Source organism: Pezoporus wallicus, unplaced genomic scaffold, assembly GCF_028554395.1.
Source record: "Pezoporus wallicus isolate ANWC-B61680 ecotype Strahan unplaced genomic scaffold, APGP_CSIRO_Pwel_v1 contig_5069, whole genome shotgun sequence".
Taxonomy (NCBI): Eukaryota; Metazoa; Chordata; class Aves; order Psittaciformes; family Psittacidae; genus Pezoporus; species Pezoporus wallicus.
Genome location: NW_026642361.1, coordinates 7,062,721 through 7,087,507, shown reverse-complemented (window position 1 = coordinate 7,087,507; position 24,787 = coordinate 7,062,721). Strand labels below are relative to the sequence as shown.

Below are 24,787 nucleotides of genomic sequence, written 5' to 3'. Positions count from 1 at the left end.
CAGCCCAGCCGATCTCAGTAGAAATAGTCCTGAAGTATTTTGCCACCATGTATTAATTGTATAGCTCTGATACCAGTAATTTAATTACTGGAAAGGGAAATAATTTATCCAAAAAGAAGACACTTTTATACTAGAAGGAGCACAGCTCTTTTCCCTGAAGATTGTGCTGGTAAAACCACATAAGAAGTACATACCAGCTTGATCAAACAAGTGAGGTCTCTGCCAGAGATTTCTCCTTGGTAGGGTAAATTAGTGCATCTCAACCCTGCTCCTTTGCCTGGATTGTTTAAAGCTAGATTGGGTATTTCAGTACTCTGCTTATCTCAAAGCAGCTGTTTAGTTACAAGCAAAAAAAAAAAAAGTGTGGAGACCAGGTACATGTGACTTCAGTATAAGATTAAGGACCTGGTCTTTATGTATATTCAGATTATTTTATGCCAACCTATGGAAAGGTGTCTCATGAAGAAAAATAGTCCTGATGGAGAAATACAGTGGTTTTAAGTGCGTTATCTTTGTAAGAATCAAACGATACATATTTCCTGGCACTTACAATTGCAGTTTGGGTGTTCAACCTGTCAGGGAAAAATCTGACAGCTCTGTCATTCCTCTGAGCTCTGTAGGAGGTGTTGGAAGAGGCTGTCAGCCAGATCTGGAGGCCCATTGTATTTCAGTGAACAAGCTCTGTCAGACATAAAGGGAAGATGCATGTATAAATAAAATCCACAACTTTGTACATCTGAAGATTTACAATCCTTGCATCCTAGGTATAGGATCACCCTGCATTACTCTAATTCAATACTGCCAAGTGAAAAAAAAACAGTTCTGCTTCACCTTCCATATTTGTTTTTCCTCTATACTTTAGCTTGTGGTAGTACAAGCTGCAACAATGTGGTTCAACAGCATCCTCAAAAGGAATGAGCAATGCTGGGGTGATGGAGAGATAAGGAGAAATTCTTTTGGCAGCAACATTAGATGAAAATGAGTATGCTGGTAATATGACCTCAGTTGGGTTGTCCACACAATAAAGAGAAGATTCTGCTAAAAATTATTTCAGCTAAGCAACAACACAAAAATGATCAAATAAGTAATTCAGAGTGGAACTCTAGTAGTTGTGATATAAAGAAGCATTTTCTCTGTGAAACTCTTCAATTACTCTTCAACAAAGCAAGGTACATCTAAATTATGATTGACTGATGACTTGACTGCGAGCGAAGATTTGGGAAGGGCTTTACCCACGCTTACTACAAGCACAATGACCAAGGGCATGTGAGATAGGCAAATCTGGTTGGAAAAAAGGGTGTTTAAGCGATCAGGAAGTTTCCGACCAGGACTGTCATCTCCTGAGGCAATATCAAGCGACCAAAGTCCTGATACGCCCACATGCAAGGTTGGATCTTCAGCTTCCAATGCACCTTGTCACCTGCTGTTTTGACCCTCACCTGTCCATTACAGACCCTTGCCTGTCCATTACAGACAAGTGAGAGGAAACCCTTCCAGCCTGTGCAGTGGATTTTTTAGGTGAGGTGCAGAACTGGCCCCACCCTTTACACCTGAGGTTTATCTGCCACGTCCTAGCTAGCTGCCCGGTTTGAAGTTAGGAGTTTTCCTCATAGGAGAAGGAAAACTCCTAACTTCAAACCCGGGCAGATGGAGCTCGCCTAGCCTTGTAAGGTCTTCCATCTAAGAGAAGGGCACTCTTACAAAACCTGCAACCTGAGGACTTTGCTGTCACATCTAAATTATAATAAAAGCGGAAGTGACAATGTGGTGTTAAGACAAGTCCCATCATTCAGGAGGGTTGAACTGCTCAAGGATAGGAAGGCTCTACACAGGGATCTGGACAGGCTGGATCAATGGGCTGAGATCAATTGCATGGGGTTCAACATGGCTCAGTGCTGTCTCCAGCACTTGCGTCACAAAAATCCCATGTAACAAAACAGGTGAGGGGAAGAGTGGCTGGAAGGGTGGCTGGTGGAAAAAATCCTGGGGGTTTTAGTTGAAAGATGGCTGAACATTAGCCAGTTTCTGCCCAGGTGGACAAGAAGGCCAATAGCATCCTGGTTTGTATCACAAGTAGTGTGACCAGCAGGACTAGGGAAATGATTGTCCCCTGTATGTGGCACCGGTGAGGCTGCACCTCAAATCATGTGTTCAGTTTGGGGTCTCTCACTACAAGAGAGATAGTGAGGTGCTGGAACATATCCAGAGAAGGGCAAAGAAGCTGGTGAAGGATCTGGAGAGCAAGTCTGATGAAGAGCGGCTGAGGGAACTGGAGTTGTTTAGTCTGGAAAAAAGGAGGCTCAGGGAAGACCTGAATGGAGGTTGTAGCAAGGTGGGTGTCGGGTCTGTTCTCCCAAGTAGCAAACGATAGGACAAGAGGAATTGGCCTCAAGCTCCGCCAAGTAAGGTTTAAATTGGATATTAGAAAAAAAATCTCTTTCACAAAAGGGCTGTCAAGCACTGGAACAGGCTGCCCATGGAAGTAGTGGAATCACTATCTCTGGAAGTGTTTAAAAGGTGTGTAGATGTGACACCAAGGGACATGGTCTAATGGTGGACTTGGCAGTGTTAGATTAATAGCTGGAGTCAGTGACTCAAAAGATCTTCAAGTTTTTTTCCAACCCAAATGATTCTATGATTGAACACCAGTGCACAGGAAAATAGGAATCTGTAGAGTAAGAGTAGTGAAGAAGCTAACCAGAATTTTACTGAAAACTCCTCTGAGGTTAAAAAGAGCAGTTGGGATCAAAGAGGTGGACTCTTGTCTTTGCTGAATGACATTTTTGCCATTTCCTTCTCCAGTCCAGAATTTCACCCAGTCCAGAGTATGTGTATTTTGCAGGGACACACTCTGGGAATACAGAGCTGATAAAAATGACAACTGCTAAATTACATCACACAAAGGAGCATTGTGCAGAGACCCTGCATTGTGAAATTTTGAAGTTAGTCATAGCATCATCCTTCTGTACCTGGGATAATTAGTCTTTCCGAGAGCACCTGATGTGGTAATGTAACTTCCAGCACTGGACCCAGCTCACTCGTCAGTACCTCAGGGAACTTTGCACTGTGTAATGTAGGATATATATTTCCTGCTCTAAATGCAGGTGTGTTGTGCACAGATTTCCAGATACCCAGACTTACACCATCACTGTTAGAATGTGTTAGTAACAGATGCTCTCAAAGCTGTTTGCATTTTCATTCTTCCAGTCCATGCTGTGGAACTTAGTTGAGGCAAATTAAGATGAGCAAAATAATTAACTTACTGTGTATCTTGTTATGAATGAAATCAGGGTAACCCTGGTTCATTTCTACTCTAAGCAGTCTCACTGAAGTAATACTGGATATTTTGGTGACGATGAGTTTTAAAATGTGTTGTGTAACATGTAATCTATGCTGTGCGTAACTTCCAGTTGAGCCCACAATACTTGATTTGGGAAGTCTGTACTTTATGATTTTAGGATTGTATTTGTAGTCTGCCTACACTGAGATATATTTTGAATTAGACTCTGCTGTAGTGAAGGTGTAGTATGCTAACAAGCAAACTATGCTGTGCTTTTTGTGAATGCTCTCCTCACATATAAATTACTATAATTTAGGAACAACTTCATTGAATTCACAGGAATGAAATTATAGACCTGGAATTAGAAGAAAATTGGCCTTCCAGTTTAAAATGGATGAATGTGTCCATCCAGGGGAAAAAAATAAAAAAAAAAAAAGAAAATAAAACAAGGTGCTTTCCTGGTTTTTTTGTAATTTTTTTAACAAATAGTTGTAAAAGCTATTTGCAGCTTCTAGAATTGCAGAAAACATCCTGAAACTAAGAGAGACCAGGGTTTGGGTTTTTCTCCCGGACTTGGTCACTTCTAATAAATATTTCTCAATTTAACTCTACTGTTCTTCATCAAAAATAAGATAAACAATATGTGATAAACAAACAGGTAATGATGAAAAACAGACCAAACATTCTAGTAGTTGTCCTCATAATTTACAATAAAAATGGATATTTTTTTCTGTTATGTATTCAGTATTTGAACAAGATGAATTGTGTCTGCAGTACTTGCATAGTTCATTCGAATTAGTGCAGCAGAAAGAAGTAATAACTCACAAAGTTAAATAATACTGATGCAGTCTGTGGGCATGGGAGAAAGAGGAATTCCATTCAGTCCTCTTTTAATTGCTCCTGCTGGCTTCTGTATTATGAAATATTTTTTTAGTTATTTAAGCTTTAAAATATGTGAGTTGAGTACAGTAAATGATTGACATGTTGGAATGTTTTTGTTACTTACCCTGGTAATTATTACTTAGCAAACTGAGTCTTCATGCCAAATGAACAGCCATGAATCAACTTTGAAAGTAAATGGATAATTTCATGTAGGGAGCATCGTGAATTTGACATACAAAAAAAGCAGAGAGCCAGAATCTTTGTACCTAAAATGAAATGTCAGGTACTTGTCAGATTAATTCAGCACTGTGTGTGTTTGATCTGATCTTTGATCTTTACTTTCTTTTTGACCTTAATTGTTTGCTCTGCCCTGCTCCCTCTGCTGGAGTCTTGGATAAACTGAATGGCAAAATTGTTTCCTGAAAAGATTAATCATGCACGTACTTGTTTGCTTTACAAATGTTCTGCAGCCTAGATTTAAGTAAGTCTTTGATGGCTGTTTATATGACAGAATTGCCTACTAGATTCAGGAATAATGCATGCTGTTTAAAATGACTTTGTTATAGAGCTTCTGCAATAATAATCCATATTTTTCCATCTGTGACATTAGAAGAACCCACTGGCCGGTGTTGGGAGTGCAGAATTTTGGTCAAAGCATTTTGTTAGCTCGTGTTGAATCCAGACATGGTTATCAGCCTGGTTTGCTAGGATCTGATGTTTAGTATTCTCCCAGTGGGTTATGGGCCAGTACACAACAGACAGAGACAGAGCCCTGCTGACCTTTTGAAGCTTCCCTACATTCAAGGCACCTGATCCTTCCCGTCAATATGTATTTGCAGTTGCAGTGTAAGCAAAATGCGCTGCTGGAACAAGCACCACTGGTGTGCCAAGGAAAGGAAGGACAGTGTTATGAGGTAATGGGACTACTTTACATTTACTTGCGTAAAGCATTTTGTGAGGTGCACAGATGCACATAATTTCACTGCAGGGTCTATTCTCATGTGGCCACCCAACATCATTTGCTTTTTGCAGGGCATGTTTTAGTACAAGGTGTAGGATCTCTAGAAACAATAAACTTCAATGTCAAGTAACAGAAATCTTCTGTAAAAAATGTGTAAGAAGTAATCCTGGTTTAGCCTTGCATCCCTTCTTTATTAATTTTTAAAAATAATGGAACAGGATACATTGATGATAATTTGCTGTTACAAATAATATTACATGGGATAATTGATTTTTAGATATTTAATTTAGCGTTTGTCTTTATGAACGTGAAGAAGGGCAGAAATATCCATGCTGTTGCCACTTGTTATTTACTGTGAATACCTTGATAGAGAGATTGCCTGCTCCGTATAATGTCTATTATAACTCTCTTAACTGCTTCTTCCTGCAAATCTACCACTTTTTTCCTGGAAATTTTCCAAACACAAAGATGCAGTGCTTCAAATGTGAATCATTTAGTGGAAATGTACATATTATTCATAGTTTTCTAGAGACCTTCAAAGAACCACAGATGAAGTTTGAAGCTAGTTGTGAGAAGAAATACTATGATTTAATTGTCAGGAAGCACTTAAATGCTTACTTATGCATGCTTATACTCTGCCCTGTGCTGCTCTGCATGGGTGTACTAAGCATACAAATTCATGACTACCAATTTTCATATTGATTTTGGAAGATAATATAATCTAGGACCATTAAAATGAAAATAGAAAATATGGTCATTGTTTTCTGAGGCTATTGGCAGTTTTTACATCACCATTTGGAAAACCAATGTAAATGCCACGGGGCGAACAGTGTGAGCTCATGAAAAGGGTACTGCACAAGTCATCAGCATTTGGTTTCTCCATGGTGTGTAACCCGCTATTTGACTGTGAGCATGTCACTTTGCCATTAGGTGTCTTAGTTTCCCTTCTGTAAAATGATGGTAATTATTATTCTATTTATTTACTGAGGCCATTGAATGAAAACATGCTGTAGGAATTTATTTGTAAGAAATAGGAATTGCTACTACAGTGTTGGCAAATAGATCTCTCTACTTGAAGTAGCTGTAGCAGATGAAGTTATTTTTAATATCCATAGTGAATCATTTGTGTTACTAGATGGCGTGCATTCAATAGCTAGCATAGTCATCCATCAGAGAGTAAATTATTCTACAAAATTCATTGTCTTTAAAACTGTATTATTATATTAGTCCTGCAATGGGCAGACAGTTTGTACAATTCAGTATAATAGAAGTTGAGCATAGTAGTAGATTAACAGGTCGGTGAAAGCCAATAGAAGCCTTGTGTATATCCCAAGATAGATTTTTGTTCTCCTTTAAAAGGCATAAATATAATACGGAAAACGGATCCTCCAAGATGAATAGTCACTGAAACATCTCTTGCAATAACAGCTAATAACAGGTTAGTAACTTGGCCTGCAGTCTCATCTACTGTATGTTAAGAGCTAGTTCACTTAATTTTTTTTCTGGCTTTTGAGAATTCATTGTGAACTACTAACTCTTCAGATGGTAACTGAACATTTTCCCAGCATGTATATGCACGGACAACAAAATTGGAGAGGAGAGAGCCCTGTTGTATTTGCCTTCTTGGACTCTGTTTTGCAAGTGCTTAGAAATTGCCCATATAGTCATGAAGAAAAAACAGATGCGTGGTGCACTTTGCAATATTTCCTGTTCTTCAAAGATTTCATCGCACATAGGATTCCCTTTGCAAGTCACCAGAGGGATGGCATGGTGATTGATGGGCACAGAGTATAATTGAGATATTATTATAGTGAGCTATGTTGGCATTGCAATCATTGAAGCAAAAATTTTTATCTTTTGAAAAGGTATAAGTTTCATTTGCAGTTATGTTACTTTTACAGCCAGCAGTTAGAAAGAGGCTGCAGGAGTGCCGGTGGGAGAACAGGTAGTATGTTCATGTGGCTGTTCAAAATAGTGTATCACCTTTCCAGCACAGTATGTCAGCTTGTGGTGCAGGTAGCTTTCATAAAAGTAGATCTGGTACTATTGCTGTTTACATTAGGAGCGTTTTAAAACTCAGAGTATACTCTTACAGTGCTGCTCTTACTGATTTCAGTGGTGTTTGCATGTGCTGTGGTATTGTGATATAGGAGTAGTTCTGTTACACTAGTTTATTTAAAGATTTTCATTATGCTAATAACCGTTCAGTTTTTCATCACTGTAGCTTGTAAGAGTCTACCAAATTTGACTAGAAATGTTTGCAGTTTCAGCTGGTTTCTTCCAAGTATACATGTACAGGCACACAAAGGAAATTGAGGAATGGATCTGATATAAAATCAGAACCATTCCACTGAGGATAGTTAAAAGATCTAGTACTTTGGTTTTAACATTTTTCAGCATTACACTACAAATTCTGATGTGCAAGCAATTGCAATCAGCAAATTGCTGATTTTGACAGGCTAACGCTGAAAGGAGAAATCAGAATACCCATTCGATGCCCTTTTTGGAAAGAAACCATTGCAGGTACACGACAAAAGACATACCCATTACAGTTGTTACTGTTCTTCATAGTAGTAATATGTAAGCCTAGAATTTACCAACTAGCTCTTCCTGGCTGTTAGCTATGCTTGATCAAGGTAAGAGCCATAAATCTCATTCTAGCTATGTCTTCTTAGCAATATGGTCCAAAGGCTGGCATGTTTGCCGAGAAACACCTTTATTTGAAGAACTGCAAGGAATGTCTGCTCAGCAGCCTGAACTTGCAGTATTGCTCACATGAGACCCAGCAACTGATTTCATTCCATTAACTTTTTGTTTCACTTCTTTGAACATCCCCTCAGAATATCTGTGCTTCATGAAACTTCTCTCATAAGTCCCTTAGTTACTCCAGTGAACAAAAATTGGATTAAATGCATCCATGGTGATTGTGACCCAAAAGCGTATTCTGAATCTGTAACCTATAAGCACAGATGAACTGCTTTGCCAGTGAAAGCAATGTGAGGTTTTTAGGGAGAAATAATGTCACCTCTTTAGCCAACTGGTACAGCTGGAAGAATTAGAGAGTTTTGATTTTTTGTGCCTGAAAGTTACTTAGCTTTTCCAGCTGCATCAGCTAGCCTCATCAGAGATATTGCTTCTCTCTACAGTATTCTCCCTTATATTCTTAAACCCTTCTAGCTACAATAGTAACACATCACTGACATAGACTGGAATGGCCTGTGTATTAGTTACCAGTGTGTTAAAAACTAATTTGGATAGATGTTATTGAACAAATTTGGACATAATCCCTGAGCATATTTAAAAGACGTGATGGTGTAGTGGTGGACTTGATAGTGTTAGGTTAATGGTTGGACTTGATGATCGTGTGGGTGTTTTCCAACCTAAATGATTCTGTGATTCTATGAAATATGCATAGGTAATGTTTAGTAGTTCTGTTGCATAAAAACAACCTTGTACTTTATATCCCAATAAAAGAATAATCTGGAAAAAAAAGGAACCTGTCTAAGAGAATTAGATTATTTAACTGGTAGGTATAGAAAGAGCTAGCAGTTGCTAGCTGAGGGGGGAAAAAAGAGGTTCTCCATCACATGTTGTGGAACCCATACTTTACCACGAGTGGAGTCCAAAAAGGACGCTAGGATTTGGAGTTCACTATTGGCCCCCACGTGTGGGGTCTAAAGATGTTTTTGAGAAAAGTGTGTGTGATTTTCTCATTGTACATCAAAGCGCATAATGAAAGCCACCTTCTCTTCTTCAGATCCTTTTAGGCTATTGGGGTCTGGTCTGTATATTGTTTGTGACTTGGTGTCATCATGGGGTCCTGTGGGTGATACAAGCAGACAAGTACTACCTACTAGAAATTCATATGCAAGAAAAAGGCTTAAGGTTTCCCTGGTCAGGCAGAGCAGTGGTTGGTGCTGCCTTGAGCAGTGGTTAATGCTGGCTATGTAGAATGACCTAAATGTCTGTCTCTCTGAAGATAAATCACTCCCATCTTCCACCAAGGCTGCTTTTTTAAGTCTAAAATGTGATTTGGTATGTTTACAAAAAAAACTTTAAGACATGTTGAAAATCTCACAATTAAAATGATACTGTTAAAATATTGAGCTTATCTTAATACTCAGTAGTATATGATTCACTACGTGCATGAGGGTTTTTTTTGCCAAATAAATCCATGGGTTTGTTCCTTTGCCAGAATAAATCCTTTGAGCCTTTATCAAACTGAAATGGTAATAACCTGCTAAACAGTATGAAAGAATTTGGGTGATAAAATAAAGACTGAATTTAATAAGTACACGGTTCTCAAATTATACCTTGATTTTGAAGTGAATGTGGAGACCTTACCCAACAGTGATTTGATAATTGTTGTAAAGTATTAACACATTTCCTTTATTTCAGAATCTCTATGTGAAGCATGTTTTTAAATTATACATTTTAAAATTCAGCAAAAGATCAAACATCAAAATTAACTATGCTGACTAAAAGCATATATTCTGTAATGTGAAACAGACTGTGAGTAATAAGAACTAGATGGAATAGGAATAAGATGTCTACCCACCACCATACAGATAACTTATTTACCTTGTAAGCTCTCAACAGCTGGAAGAAATAAAGTTATCTAAATACTACCCAAAGTAGCTGGAAGCTGTAAGCACCACTACAAATATATATATATATATATACACACACACACATATATATGTTTAAATAGTGGGGAGTTTTAAATTATCACATAATGTCTGCATAAAATATGCAGGTCTAATACTTTTATTGTAACGGTCTACTGGAATTTTGATGTAGTTGCATAAATCATATCTTCCACACAATTTTATTATGCAGTCTGTTTACAGTTTTTACACTTAATGCAAAGCAATTATAGTGATACTGTGGGGCATGGGGAAGATAATGGGAAACAATGAAAAAGCATGTTAAGAATAAAAAGGTATTATATGAAATTTAGTCTAAAACATAGCTTGAATGAACCCTGACAGAGCTGATATGGCTGCCTGTTTCCTGTGCCAGGAACTACCAAGGAACCCCACCAGGAAGTGTGCTACAGAGCAGGATCACATTACACCCTTGTTTTATGGTTCATTTCACTTATTTAATGCAATTTGAGTACCTGCAAAAAAAGAGCACTCTAAAAAGGGGATGTTTATTATTTGAAAATATGTGATTTCTTTGACTCAAGTAACTTGGGTTCTGGGGACAGCTGATGTGCCTAATGTAAGGCAAGGCAAATCAGTACAACCGTGCCGCAGGTTGTACAGCAAAAGAAACATGTTTCTGTATTCATGAAATGTAAAGAATGATGAAGGTAGTTTGTATCTGTACACTTCTGCCTCTGTACTTTAGTCAACCAACTGTGCTACAGTACTACAACAACAAAAATCGTAGTAGTTTTTCTTTATTACTCCAAGTAAATTTTAATACAGAACAGTGGTTTATTAAAGTTATGTAGAATAAAAGGGTTGTTTAGTGTTCCAGCTGATTTATAGGTCATGATGAAACATTCCAAAATTCTTGGAAACACGGAACACGCTACAGCCTATATTTGGTTTGACAAAGCTGTGTTCATATGAAGGAAAAATGTTTAATGTGCTAACTAGATAATGATTCATCAGTTCTGGCAGAGGAACTAATTTTTGTTAATGTAGTACTTAAAAATGTGTGGAATGAACAGCTGGATACCACAGTTGTGGCATGCTGTATTAAGTCTCTGTCTGTTTTCCCCTATAGTGATCTCAGTATGAACAACATTACTAAGCTGCCCTCAAACCCCGTGCACAATCTCCGCTTCCTGGAAGAGCTGTAAGTATCATTGTATCCTTGATGAGCATAGTTAGCACTAGACACATTCCTGTGTTTGTCTCTAATACTTACTGTGGGAACCAGATAAAACAGTGCAGGAAAGCTGTCAGCTTGATACTTGTGGCACATGCGGAAACACTTAGTTGAAAAAAAAACAATTGCTTGTGATTCTGGAAATGAACTTATAAAAGAGTTACCGTGAAGCTACAACTTCTCTAAGCAGAGACAGAGCCAAACAAATTAAAATTTTTAAACAAGGGCAGTTTAAAAGAACTGGATTGCTTTTTGGAAATAGTTAAGCAGCAGGATATTAAAAGTTTGAATACTGGCTCATGTTTATTAAAATCGCAAGTAAAGCTATAATCAAAACCAAAACCTGCTGCCTCGTTCTGCTTGTGTCAAGGACAATTGAGTCCACATTTCATAGTATCAAGGCTTCTTGTCCTAATCACTTTTAATTACTGTTTCCTTACCCTTAAATTTAGCATCCCTGAAGGCTGACTGTAAAATGCAGAATCCTGCAAAAAGCTTAGTTAAGCTATCTATCTAGTACATTCACTGAGGGGAAAAAGTACACTGCAAAAACTAGCTAATCAAGCACAACATCAAAAGGGGAATGCTCGTTTGAAGTGATGGTGACTAATCAAAAGTGAAAAGTATTGTGCATTCATGAGACCTGGATTTGGCTGTGACCCTAGTTATAATGGCCCAGGCTTAAAAGAAAATTCAGATTCCTGAGGAGTGATGGAGACTCTGTAACTGATGCACCATAGGTTGTGTGGGAAAAAGCTGGTACCCACAATTTGCATGTATATCTCTAAAAGTTGATTAAAAGAATTGTCTAGGCATCCAGCCTCTTATGAAATGTGGTTTATAAGCTTTTAAAAGCGAAAGCCTCCTTTTTTTATAACATGTTTGGCTCCTAACACGCCATAAAACCCATGTAAGATATGCAAAGTCATGGTGCTGCCCTTCTTGTAAAACCATGGTCTATTTTAAGCAATGAAGTTTGTACAGTCCTCTGTAATTTAGGTGGGTATTGCACTGACAACTTTTGGTGTCCTTGTCAACACTCATTTGAATTTTGCTATCTGGTCTATGAAAAAAAAAAAAAATTAGAAAAAAACCTAATCTATTTGTAATGCTGTCTTTGAACTGTACTCTGTTCGCAGGCTGATTTTCCTTTCCTGTCTTTCTTACTTTTTTTACTGGCATCACTTGTATTAGAAAGCATTATTGCTTTGAGATCTCTCTCTTCCTTTAATTCCTAGTTTTCTTTGGTTTTCATTGTCTGTATTGCTGTTGGTGCAACTTTCAAATATCATACAGATATGGACATAACATAACATCACACACAAGTACTAACAGTATCAAGTGCTTATGAAATGAATTATGCCACAAAGACCTTGCTTATGGATTTTTGCATCATGTTCATGTTTGCTTGTCTAATCTCTTGTCAACTGTAATAACCCTACTAAAAACTTCCAAAGAAAGATTTCTCTCCAGCCATTAAAGAGGGAAAAAAAAAAAAAGAAAAACTAACGCGTGAGCTTTTCCTGCAAGGAAATTCTAATACATTAAGCGAAGTTACCTTCACTCCTTCATTTTACAGCCTAAAGTTAGATGACCCAAATAAGTAAGACTCATGTCGCTGTTTGAGAAACTGTTCAGCAGTCAACTTCATCTTACTGATCAAGACCTTTGGTAGTGTTCTTACCTTGTTCTTGGTTTGGGCCTATGTTTTCCACCAGAAATATTAAACTGCAATCCTTATAACCCTCCTCCAATTTAAGTAATTCCATTCCTTCATTACTGGTAGTACCAAAAAAATATTTATTTATTCACTATGTTCTGTTTTACATATATGCAGTCAGCTTCTCCATTCATTTCACACAAGCCAATAATTTCCATTTCTCATTAATTGTGATGCTGTTTTATGAAACCCTTCCAGTTTATATTCACTTTTCAAATAAGCATAGGAAAAGTAAGCCTTTGAAGAGCTGAGGCAACTGATTACCTTGATGCTGATTCAAACCCATTGTGCTGAGAGAGTCTTTGGTGCTCAGGGGCATGTAATACATTTCAGTCTAGTATTACATAGAAAAAGGTATAGACAATAGAAAGAGAACTGGATATTGAATTTTTAAGGAGGGGGTAACAGTCATTTGTAGTTCCTGTGCTCCCCTGTGTTAATTTCTGAGCAGCGATTGTACACATGAAAATTATTTTGCCACATGATTTTTATTCCCGGCTTAATCTGGGAATTCATAGGACTACAGAACAGTTTAGATTGGAAGGGTTCTTAAGATCATCCACTTCCAACCCCCATGCCACAGGCAGGGACACCCTCCATTATATCAGGTTGCTCAAAGTCCCATCCAACCTGACCTTGAACACTGACAGGGATGGGGCAGCCACAGCTTCTCTGGGCAACTTGTGCAAGTGCCTCACCACCCTCACAGTAAAGAATTTCTTCCTAGTACCTAGTCTAAATCTCCCCTCTTTCAGTTTAAAGCCATTCCCCCTTGTCCTATCCCTACATTCCCTTTTAAATTCCCTCTCTGGCTTTCTCGTAGGCCCCCTTTAGCTGCTGGAAGGTTGCTAAAGGGTCTCTCCCAAGCCTTCTCTTTCCAGGCTGAAGAACCCAACTCAGCCTGTCTTCATAGGAAAGGTGCTCCATCCCTCTGATCATCTTTCTGGCCCTCCTCTGGACTCTCTCCAAAAATTTGTGTTTTGGTTATGTGTTTTAGTTAAAGGCACCTATTGTAAAAGATAACTTAGGCCATGCTACAGACATTGTAAAATAAGATTTTACGAGATCTTTATACCAAAGCAATGTTTCCATGAAATTAAAATGCATCTTAGAAATGTCTATCTGCTTTTTGAAATGCAACTACACTGGGAGCTTAAAATGTTTTCTTTTTGGGCGGGGTTTTTTAGTGCTGAAAAAGAGTTAATTAATCCTTTTATTGGAGGTCTGGTTCAGAAACGTGATAAAAGTTAACAATTGATCCCACTGAGTTTTAGCTTAGATCTTACGTCCTACATGCTTGGTTTGGCAATAATTGTAAGTCATTACCCCAAAATAACTGGGGTAATGGGCAGTTATTTTGACAGTTAAATGACAGTTAAACCAGTTGTTTTGACTCTAAAGCAAGGATGTATAAGCCAGGTTCCTGATCTTCTAGGCTCAATTTGATCCACTCTTCTAGGCAAGGTTAGACACTTTTGCAAGCAGCATTCTTGCAATCCTGATGATCATGCTCTTTATTTATCCTTAACCAAAGACTTTGATCACTGAAGTGCAACATACTGAAACTATGCTGTATTTTTGAAGTGCAAGTTCCTCTAAAAACTTTGGAAAACCTCATGGTACTTTGCATACTGAACTGTTCTAGCTCCTAAAATGTTTAGTTTGGAGCAAGATCTTCTATTTGTGAAAATGATGGTCATTTCAGGCCTCATTTTTTCTTGAAGTGCATATGATGGAACTCCCAGCAAGAAAGAAATATGCTTCAGCTGCTTGATTATCAGCAAGTTGCTCTGCATGAACTTGTACCAGACCATTAAGTCAAATTCTTCATTATAAATTCAAAATAACTGCAGATATTTATCAGTATGCCTGAATCCAAGACTCAGTCTCATATGGAGGATGTGTAAATGCATGTCATTCTACAATATGTGTAGAATGGCTGTATTAATAGATCAGTAAATCAGCATAATCCATGAAAAAAAGGGTTTTTAAAAAAGTGTGAGGAATTACCGAGGGTGGGAATTCTAAGCTTTTAAGAGGCAGCTACATATGAGTGTAGACATATCATCTTATGACTAGGAACACTTCAAAGCAGTGCCTGAAACTGTTTTATTTTCTAGATTAATGTCTCTATGAGGAGCGAGGAAGAAAGCCAATAATAATTTCAAACTATTTGAGTCAGACCAAACTGCAGATATCTCCAACTAGATATATTTCTACACATACATGCATATGCACATGCATAAATATATGCACACACCCCCACACATGCACATATATAAGGCTTTAATTTTCATTTTAAACACAGAAAAATTCTACAGATAAGGAAAACTCCAAGTGATTTTTAGTACTTTGCTATTTTTCAGCAACTTAAAATAGGCATTTTAGTAAAACAGCAACAAAGGACTTTTTTCTTACAATTATTTTACCTACAGAGTAAACCAGTTCCAAATAAATTTCACTTCACAAAAGCAAGCAATGAAGCCACCATCAATTAATTGTAACCTACCTACAGGTGCAAGAAAGTTTACTGATGACCATGTTATTTCCTAAAAGAACCTTGAAGGCAATTAAATGTATATACAAAGTTTTTCAGATTGATCATGGTATTTTTATAGCAGTTACCTAGGCAGTGTCTTTAAAAGTGCATCTTACTACAATACTGAAGTGCAGAATTACAGATACAGTATGTATGAGATATATCATGTAAATCTTACCATGATTTGTGTGGAAATCCCTTTACACCACAGAAGTGGTCAATAGGCCACTATATACATGAAAATGAAGTCCTAAATTACCAGGCATAATCCATTACCATCTGTTCTTATTTATTGTTTTCCCTTTACTTCTCTCTCTGCTTGCTCTTCTTACAAAGTTTTCAAAGCTGTTAATGGGAATTAGATGTTCTTTTCCCCACTGACTTTGAGCAGTAGGACTGAGCTCTGATCATTTACATCTTTGAAAACCAAGAGCATTATCTCCTGGCGTCTTGTACAGTCTTTATTTTTGTGCTGGTGCAGGCACATTATGGCTAGCACTGAAAACTCACTCTGTGCTTTTTACTATTATGTAGGCTAGTAGAAAACATGAGAGTACTGCAGCCATAGTCTAAAACTTTTTGGAGAAAGACAGGAAATATTATAAGTTACTTCAACAACTTTTAGACATGATGCTTGATAACTAAAATCTTTCACAAAGTTTAAACTGTGTAGGTTTAAAAACCTCCAAGGCAAAAAAGTAAAACTACCTGCAACTGACATGCACAACAAAAGTAAAAATAGAGTATCATCTAGTGCTCTCAAACTGTCTGCACATGCTTCCTTCCTATGTCGCTTAAATACCCTTTTACAGTGCCTGCAGAGCAGGTTTTAGTGGAGCTGTTCTCAGTGGAAATTTGCCTGTGCCATGTCAGCTAAAGTTTCAATAACTTTCACTGCTAAATGACTTACAGCCCCATAGGGAATTTCAGAGCTGGGCACAATCTAACAAATAAGTTGTGAATTTGATATCTTCACATAAATGGTGAATTTGATTTCTTCACCTCATGCACGTAGAGATGGTGTGTTCAGACTATGCCACACTTGGTGTTTGTCAGTGTGAGGTACCCACCAGGAAAGGGGCCCATGGTACGTTGTCAGTTCTGTTGCTGTAAGACAGACTTCGTTGATAAAACAGGGCTGTGACTCCTCAACTTTGCTTCAATACACCCAGGAAGGCACTGGAAGTCCAAACAGCAGGAAGGGCTCCGGTCTTCTTGAAGTTAACCATATGTCCATAAAAACAGTGAGAAGATGTTTGTCTTGTTAATCAGTTGGAAGCAATGAAGGTATTTTTCTCCCTTAGTTTTTACATACACAGTTAGGTTTACTAGAAAGGAATAAACCCAAATGTAGAAGACTTCTACTGTACAAGATAACAACTTGTAACCTTTACATTAACAAAACAAAGGCCGTGATGTTCTAGAACTGTCATTGCCTTTGTTGCTGTTCCTTTTTGCCGCCAAAGCAAGTAACAACAAAGAACTCTCCCATGTGGATGTGTCAGCCTGACACCCTCTAAACTGCCCTTTTTGCTGCCTTATCAAGAGTGACAAGATAAGGAACTAAAAAAAAAGGAGAAACAACAGAGCAAGTGCCTTAGTAAACCAGGCATGCTTGCATTGTTTGTTAAATAACTTGCGCTGACAGATAATTATTCTGGAAATGTTAATGCAGATTGCATGGAGCAGCCTTAACACTGGAACTGCTGTGCATCTGTGGTATAAAGTGGCAGAAGGGGAGAACATGGGGGAAGGAAAAAGAAGTGAAAAGAGTAAGATACGCATGCAAGCGGAATCAGTAAATGTTCTAGGTTGATATCCAAGAAGCCTTGTCACTACTGCTGTGTTGCTCTTACTGAGCGTGTGTTGAAGTTTATTTTTGGCTTGTAGCTTGTAAGTGCTTTTTGGAACTTGTAATATATAATCCAGCAATATTCACTATGAACTAGTTTAGAATGTCAAAGGAAGAAGTTCTTTTTTTTTGCGATCAATCAGATAGTGACATTATACTTAATTAAACTAAGGCAAAACGACACTTTATTAAATGTGCTATATATCTGTAGATCCTGAGGCAGGATTTTAATTGAAGTCTTACACACTCTATGTGCACAGCAGTAGCAAGTACACAGAAATAATTTCCTTTTTTGTCAGTGGAAGTTCAGCCTATTTGTAGACTGTGTGATCGCAGGGCAGTGAGCACTTCTGATCCCTACACTGTTCAATTTTCCACTTGCTTAGGATTACGTGCAATGAATTCAACCAATATCACATTGCTATCTAGTAGGTTCACATGCAAATAAACCCAACACCTTCTCTTTAAGTTGTTTTATGGATTTCCAAACATGGGTGGCAGTAATTTCTCCCCTACTTCTTTGATACCGCTTCATTGTACCACTCAAAAAACCAGCAGTAACCTTGAAACTTGTTATCTGCACAATTTATGTCCTTTGCATATCACGTAAGAATGACAAAACAGCTGTCACATTTTTCATTATTGACAGTTTGATCAAGATGTGTTGTACTGCCGTGCACTTCAGCTGGCCTGTTATTATTGGTTTTAGTTCTTACCCTTTCTGGTAAGAACCAGGAAGGCTCTTACCCTTTACTGGCACTTCTGGGATAAAACCAAATCCAGCATCAGAAGCATAAATGTTGCTTGGAAGACCCAGCCTAAGAAATGTGATGCATAGAATCCACCATTTGTTGCTCCATCTTGCTGTAACATTTAAACACTGAGAAAGGAATTTTAGCAAATTTCAGATTTTTCTGGGAGTAGTGATTTGGTGACAGCATTCTTTAAACACAGGAGTAAAGTTATGTCTCTTACTGGTTACATCCTCGGGATGCACTGCTGGGAATCAGAGAGGGATCTCCTGGCCAGTGTTGGAGAACTTCCTGAGAGCCAGCCTTGCTGCAGTCAGAAGGCAGGTACCTGTATGTCTGTGTAGCAGACGGGCCTGTTGGAGCCCTATAGAAGGGTGCTGCCTTCTGCAGTGCTGAGAACAAAACGGCTTGTTCTCAGCGCTGGCAGTGGACAGCTTCACCAAAGGAGAGATCAATTGGCTTTAGCAGTTACTGGATCACACTCATGCCATGTGCAGAAAGAGTCTCTGCCTTTTATAAGTAGAGAAAGAAATAGTACATTTTAGACCATATCCTTAACTGACAAAAATCTGTGATCTGTTCTATCAAAGCCAGCTGAAGATCAAATGCACACTGATTTCATTCCAACTGCTTGAGGTCAGTTGAAGTTATTTCAGTTCACACCCTATGAGAATTAGGCACATGCATTTTAAAAGGCAGTTAGGCCCTAAAGCAAGATCAGAGTGTGTTATATTTTAATTTCCAACTAAACTTTAAGTAGCAATAAATATAATATACAGCACAATTACGACTTGCACACTCCCCCCCCTTTTTTAAAGAAAGGATAATATCTTTACATTTTCTTCTTTGATCTCTCTGAGCATCAGAGTTATTAGTATGTCATTTGACCCACATTTCTTTTTATGTTATTATAATGATTACAGTTTTGATTAACATGACAAATTGAAATATAAAAAGATAATTAAAATACAGAATAACACTTAAATTCCTAGTCTAATAAAGTAATTCCTAACAAAACATTTTGAAATATATATGTTGATATGATCCATTAGTTAACTAATAATTAAACAGTAATTAACCAGCCATTCATACATTTGTATTGCATTGGCTCAAGAATAATTGCTAATAAGTATCACATTAAACTCTTATCTCAAAATTTTAGTTGACTTTGGGAAAGCGCTTTATGAGTATCTGCATTGTCAAAGCTTTTCTGATATGCAAGAACATTTTGTGTAACCTATTTATAGATATATATGTAAGCTGAAAAAAAAATATGGTCGTAGAAATATATAAATTATATATCAGCTATATATTTATATAGCTGGACTAAATATATGTGTAGCTGTGTGCTTGTGTATCTTTGATTAAGCTTGATAGGAAAGAAAATTGAGCTAAAATTTCAAGACTGGTTATTCTTCCTTGAACAGAGGTGCTCTTTTATATCCACAAGTTGTTTTAGAAAAAGATTTTTTAGATTTATGTTTTCCTGCTCTATTTCCATGTTGTTACTCCTCAAACAGCCATTTCCTTTATTAGAAATTGAGATAATAGTTTTAGGATTGGTACTAGTGCTATTAGTACAATGCCTCAGAGAAAAGGTGGTAAGATGAGAAGAGTTGAGGTTGGATGCAAATGAAAGCCCTATTTCTACTTGTGTCAGCAGAAATATTTCCACAGACATCAATGAGACTAAGATTTCACCATGGATCTTTATCAGTTATGAAGAACAATTATGGCAGTTGTAGAGGTAGATCAGGCTTTTAAGAAACAAGTTTCAAATTACGAAAGAGAATTAGTGATCTGTACCTGAGGTATAAAAGACACAATCTATGATTACATCAATTTTAATGGAGTTTTCTACATGGCACACTAGTGGTTTAGCACCAAATGCAGGAAGGTTAGTACTATGTAGGAGCAGAACTGTCCCTGCTGTTGGGGTTTTTCACTATCTCAGGCCTTCTGTACTTTCAATTTCTATTCACAAATGCAAAGATTTTTTCACTGGTTTCTAGGTTCTTCTGTGTAATTCCTTTCCAATTATCCGTCTGGAGAAGTTTGTTAGTTGCAGGATATAATGTAGAAAATTAAGAATAAAGCATCTGTTTTCCAAGAAAATAGGCAAATATAAAACTGACTGAGTTGTGGCATTGATGTTAACCTACTCACCTTTAAACCTGCATATATATATGCATATCCAAATTCATTCATGATAGCATTCCCGTAACATGTGCTGTCTTTGCTCTCATTCCTTAAATAAAACCAGCAAACCAGTGAGTGAGCAGAAGTAAAATGCAGAGTCAAAGGGACAACAAGGCAAGATAGTAGTTCAGGGAATTATTTTTGTAGAAATCCCTCAGTATCTTTGTGCTGTTGAAGCGTGAATTCAAATTGCACTTACAGTTACATTCTGTATAGGATACATGTGGACTGATTAAATATAATGCAACATACGTGATGCAATGATATATAACCTAATCTGTATTAAAGGGCATGCCCTGGCACTAGCCTAGAAACACTGAGTCACTCTCATATTGCTGTTATAGTTTACTGGCATTATAATAAGGGTCCAATATATTAACCAGAATTTTGAGTGTAATGAAATTCTACTTAACTGTATCTGTTCTGAAATAGAATTACAACAGATTTCACTGGTTTTCCACTTCTCAGTAGTGGAGCTTGACTCCTTTCACACTTCTTATTCCTGTCATATGTTGAGCTACACCAAGATCCAGAGTGTCATCTATTCTACATTACAGCACCTTGCAAGATATAATCAGTAACTTGTTCCAGAAATTTCTATTGTGCTAATCCTGTTAGAACATGGTGTGAATATTAATGAATATAAACATGTTTTTTCCCAAGGAGACTATTATCTTCCTTTCATGTCCTTCCTATAGGTTTGATGCTACCAGATTTTGAAATACATTTTACAGATGCTTATTCAGCATTTACTGGATCTTACTCAAGCAAAGGAAAGCAGCCAGTACCCATATAGTACAGATACTGCCCACTGCAGATAATGAGGAGTAGCTGGGATAGATTTACCACAGGTTGTTTCCACAGATAGTGGAGAGATGCTTTCTTTATTAAATGCCACAGTTTTTTAGCTGTAGAGAGAAGACTTTTTAGTGTTTCAAGTTCACCTTCCATTCCAGCAGGTAATGAGGGGAGGCATGGTACAAGGCAAGGCTTGTCCTGATGCAGAAAAAAAATACATGCACAAAGCAGTTCTGAGTTGGTGAAGAAAAACTGTTGTATTAAAAATGTAAAGTAAATAGTTGACTGTGCTCAGTCACAACTTCATGTTTATTTGCTTTTCTCTGAGGAATGAAGTTTTTCTTTTCAGACATAAAACAATCAAAGTAAAGCAAAACTCTCTGATCATTTTCAGAGCTTTCAGTGGGTGTCTCATTAGTTGTGTTGTCTTTGCGAATGTTCTTCTGATTTGTTGACTACAATTTCTCAGAACTACTGCACTGCAGGAGAGGTCAGAATACACCCAAAGGGTAAATGCGGAATCACACAGTCACAGGATGTTTTGGGTTGGAAGGGACCTCTGGAGATCAGCTAGTCCAACACCCTTGCTAAAGCAGGTTCACCTGAAGCAGGTTGCACAGGATTGTATCCAGGTGGGATTTGAATATCTCAAGGGAAAGAGACTCCACAACCTCTATGGGTGGCCTGTTCCAGTGCTCTGTCATCCTCAGAGTAAGGAAGTTCCTCCTTATATTTGGATGAACTTTCTGTGTTCCAGTTCGTAGCCATTGCCCCTTACCCTGTCACTGGGCACCTACAAAAAGAGCCTGGTCTTGTCCTCTTGACACCTATCCTTAAACTAATTGTATGTATTGATAAGATCCCCTCTCAGTTGTCTCTCTTAGCCCTTCCTCATAAGACAGATGGTCACGTTCCTTAATCATTTTCATAGCCCCCACAAGAACCAGGGCCTGCGATCATGAGGCTACTTCTAGCTGTCCATATAAGGTCTCATCGACTTCCTCCTTCTGATCAGGGTGTAGTAAACACCCACAACAGTGTCACACACATGTTAGCCTGCCCCTGAACTCTTACCCATAAACTCTCAACTCAGTCTTCATCCACTCCGAGGCAGAGCTTGATATATTCCACTTGCTGTCTCACATGAAGAGCAGCTCCACCGCCTTGCCTTGCTGCACTGCCTTTACTAAAAAATTTGTAGCCATAAACAGGTGGGCAGGACTCAAAGGAGAGCCAAGACACACCTTTTCTTAGATCTGACCATCTTTATCAATTGCTGTCATTTCAAAGGATGGAGGCAGCATGCTTTTCTCTCAGCTCATTTATTTTACATCTTTTAGAAAGAAACATGCACTAGTATAAAAACTTAGCCTATGCTTAAGCCAGAAGTGTCCTAGTCTCTTGACTGGTGGCAGGTAAGTGAGTACAGAGGGAAACATGTGATAACACTTCCCCATAAACTTCTCCAGCCTCCATTAATTTGCAAGATTATATGAAGCAGCATAAGTAAAATCTAATTCTAAAATGATAGAGCTCAAAAGGTATGATCTAAAATCAATGGTGCTGTGTACTTTTGATTACTAAAGAGATATGATACATTTGAGCTTAAATGTACTTAATGAGATACTTCTAAAATAGTTGGAAATGCTGGAAATCAATAAAAATTGAAGTTGATCAAACAATGAAAGCCAACCATTTGGTTATGTAAGCACTATAAACAAGCTAGTTCACTCCTGCCCTCAGAAATCATTAATTAAATGCTGATTTACAGAGACAGATAGTATATTTGCCTTCATCTGTTTGGGGAAAGCAATATTTACCCATCCAGACTAAAATCACTACCAAAAGTCCATACAAAGTTCAGTAAAATACTGGGCAGTTTCCCTTAAATAATTTAGGGTAATGGAAAACAAAATCTTTGAAGTGGAGAAGAGTAAACCCTGATAGATATTTGACAGTTACTGTAGTGTCAACAAGGGGATTAATGTGCCCCTATGCCAAGACTTGAATAGAACATAGTAGCAGCACAAAAAAAAAACCACAAGGAGGCATTAAAAATGGTCAGGAACAAATAAACCAAACTTAATGAGCTTTACAGCATGCCTTAAATAACTGATGTGTTAACTTTCATCCAAGAATATTGAAATAATTAAACAACAATCCCAGTGAATCATTTTTGCTGACTTTTACCAAATACCACAATGCTGGGGAATTCTAAAGGCCTGGGAAGATGCTACTGTTATGCTGTTGTTCAGAAGTGGTCTCACGGAGTGTCTTGGGAATAGATAGGTGGTTTCCCTGAAGTCAGTCCCACAAAAAGTCACAAAAAGGACATCATGAGAAAGAATATTTTAACTGAAGGGCAGACAACATCATTACATGAAAAATAATTGTTGCCAGAAGTCTATCTTTTCTGATGTTGCCAGTTTACTTGGTATGAGTACTACGTGGACGTACACGTATTTTGGCATTTATGATATGTTTGATGTAGCCCTCTGCTGAAATATGTAGGGCTGTATCTGATGACCATGATCTTCTGCTACATAAGAAGAGGAATATGGTATAAAATAGCATTAATCACTGGCTGCAAAATTAGCGAGAGCTCTTTCCAAAGAGAAAAATATTCAAAGCAGAATTTCAAGAATGACCTGAGGTTTGAAAAACTCATAAGAAGTAAATGCAGAAGATGCGTCTACCAAAAAGAAGATTGACTTGTGGTTCCTTCTCTCTGAAGTGTTTGTACAAGGTGTATTTAATAATTGAGAAGTTGGGATCTAAAAGGAAAAGAAGCAGAATATAAAACAAGGGTTGGAATCTGAAACAAAACAAAAGAGAAAAAAAAATACATCCCAGTTTAACAGTACTGGTAACTGTCACTTAGAAGAGCTCAGGAACATGGCTCAACATCCCTCGCGTACAACTAACCATCTGTCAGCTTTGGGTATTCCTCTAAAAGGTGTTGAAACTGGGGCCATGCAGGGGGATCAGGCTTTAAGGTGGTATATTGTGTGTGGCCAGATGTTCCAAGTGGACCTTAACAGTCAGAATGACAGTAGTTTAATCTGGCAAATCTTCTCCTGAAATCACTTTGACAGAAAACCTGGCCAGAAAAGGAAACGGGGGAAAAAATTACATGGAAAAGTTTTAGCCATCAGAGACTAGCTCAGATACAACCCATTGCAGTACAGCCTCACTGAAACCAGGTTCAGTGTCAGTGAGATGTGTAGCATGTATATGTATAGGTGTGTCTCTGTGCTTAGGTATTTCTTTCTAAATATATTAGATACAGATTACAAGTACGACAAAAATGTCTTAAAATTATGGCACTCCATTCTCAAAAAAATGCCAAACATTAAGGCTTACCACAGAAAGCCACAATGATGCTCTGAACCTGGGAAAAATGAGTATTACATCTTGACAAAAAAACTTGAAAGCTGCATAGTGTCCCAATTAAATTACTGCAGTCCCGTCTTTGCAACAGGGAGGAGCATCCTTGGTAATTGCCAAAGCCCTTCTCAGGAGCTCTTAAACAGGTCTGATTTTCTCAGCTAGCCCATTTTATGCAGAGCATTCCAGTTCAAACAGGCGGTATGAACATGTGGTGTGTTAGGCAGTTTGCATGGTGACAATTACGAAAATTGCCACACCACAGCCACTCTTAAGAAGGTCTGGTGGCCTGAAAGAGCACCAACTTACATCTTTAGATGTGTGAGCTTAGTTCTCTGCTCTTTATCAAGCTTTCTATACCTCAAGACCTGTACCCACCTTTTTCCAGTAAAGTTTTGCAGACTCCTCACTTTCTGGTTCATGCCAGGCTCATGTCCAGACTCATGTCCAGTCATGTAATTAAAATAAGAGAGCAAAAGGGTTCTGTGGGGATGAAGCAGTCACGGGTCTTTTCAAAAAACTCTTTATTGTAAACTCAGATCAGGTTAGGTAGGTCCTGACCGTCTGCTAGTC

The 24,787-nt window shown here is 37.9% G+C and overlaps 1 protein-coding gene across 2 annotated transcripts in view; it reads left to right on the top strand.

Annotated features, from left to right (window-relative positions):
- Positions 1 to 24,787, top strand: part of LGR5 (leucine rich repeat containing G protein-coupled receptor 5) — an 89,950-nt gene that overhangs the window by 26,413 nt on the left and 38,750 nt on the right. For both annotated transcript variants that reach the window (XM_057429446.1, XM_057429445.1), the window contains exon 2: positions 10,863 to 10,934. In XM_057429446.1, coding sequence (XP_057285429.1) covers positions 10,863 to 10,934 — 72 coding nt within the window. The remainder of the gene's footprint in view (positions 1 to 10,862; positions 10,935 to 24,787) is intronic.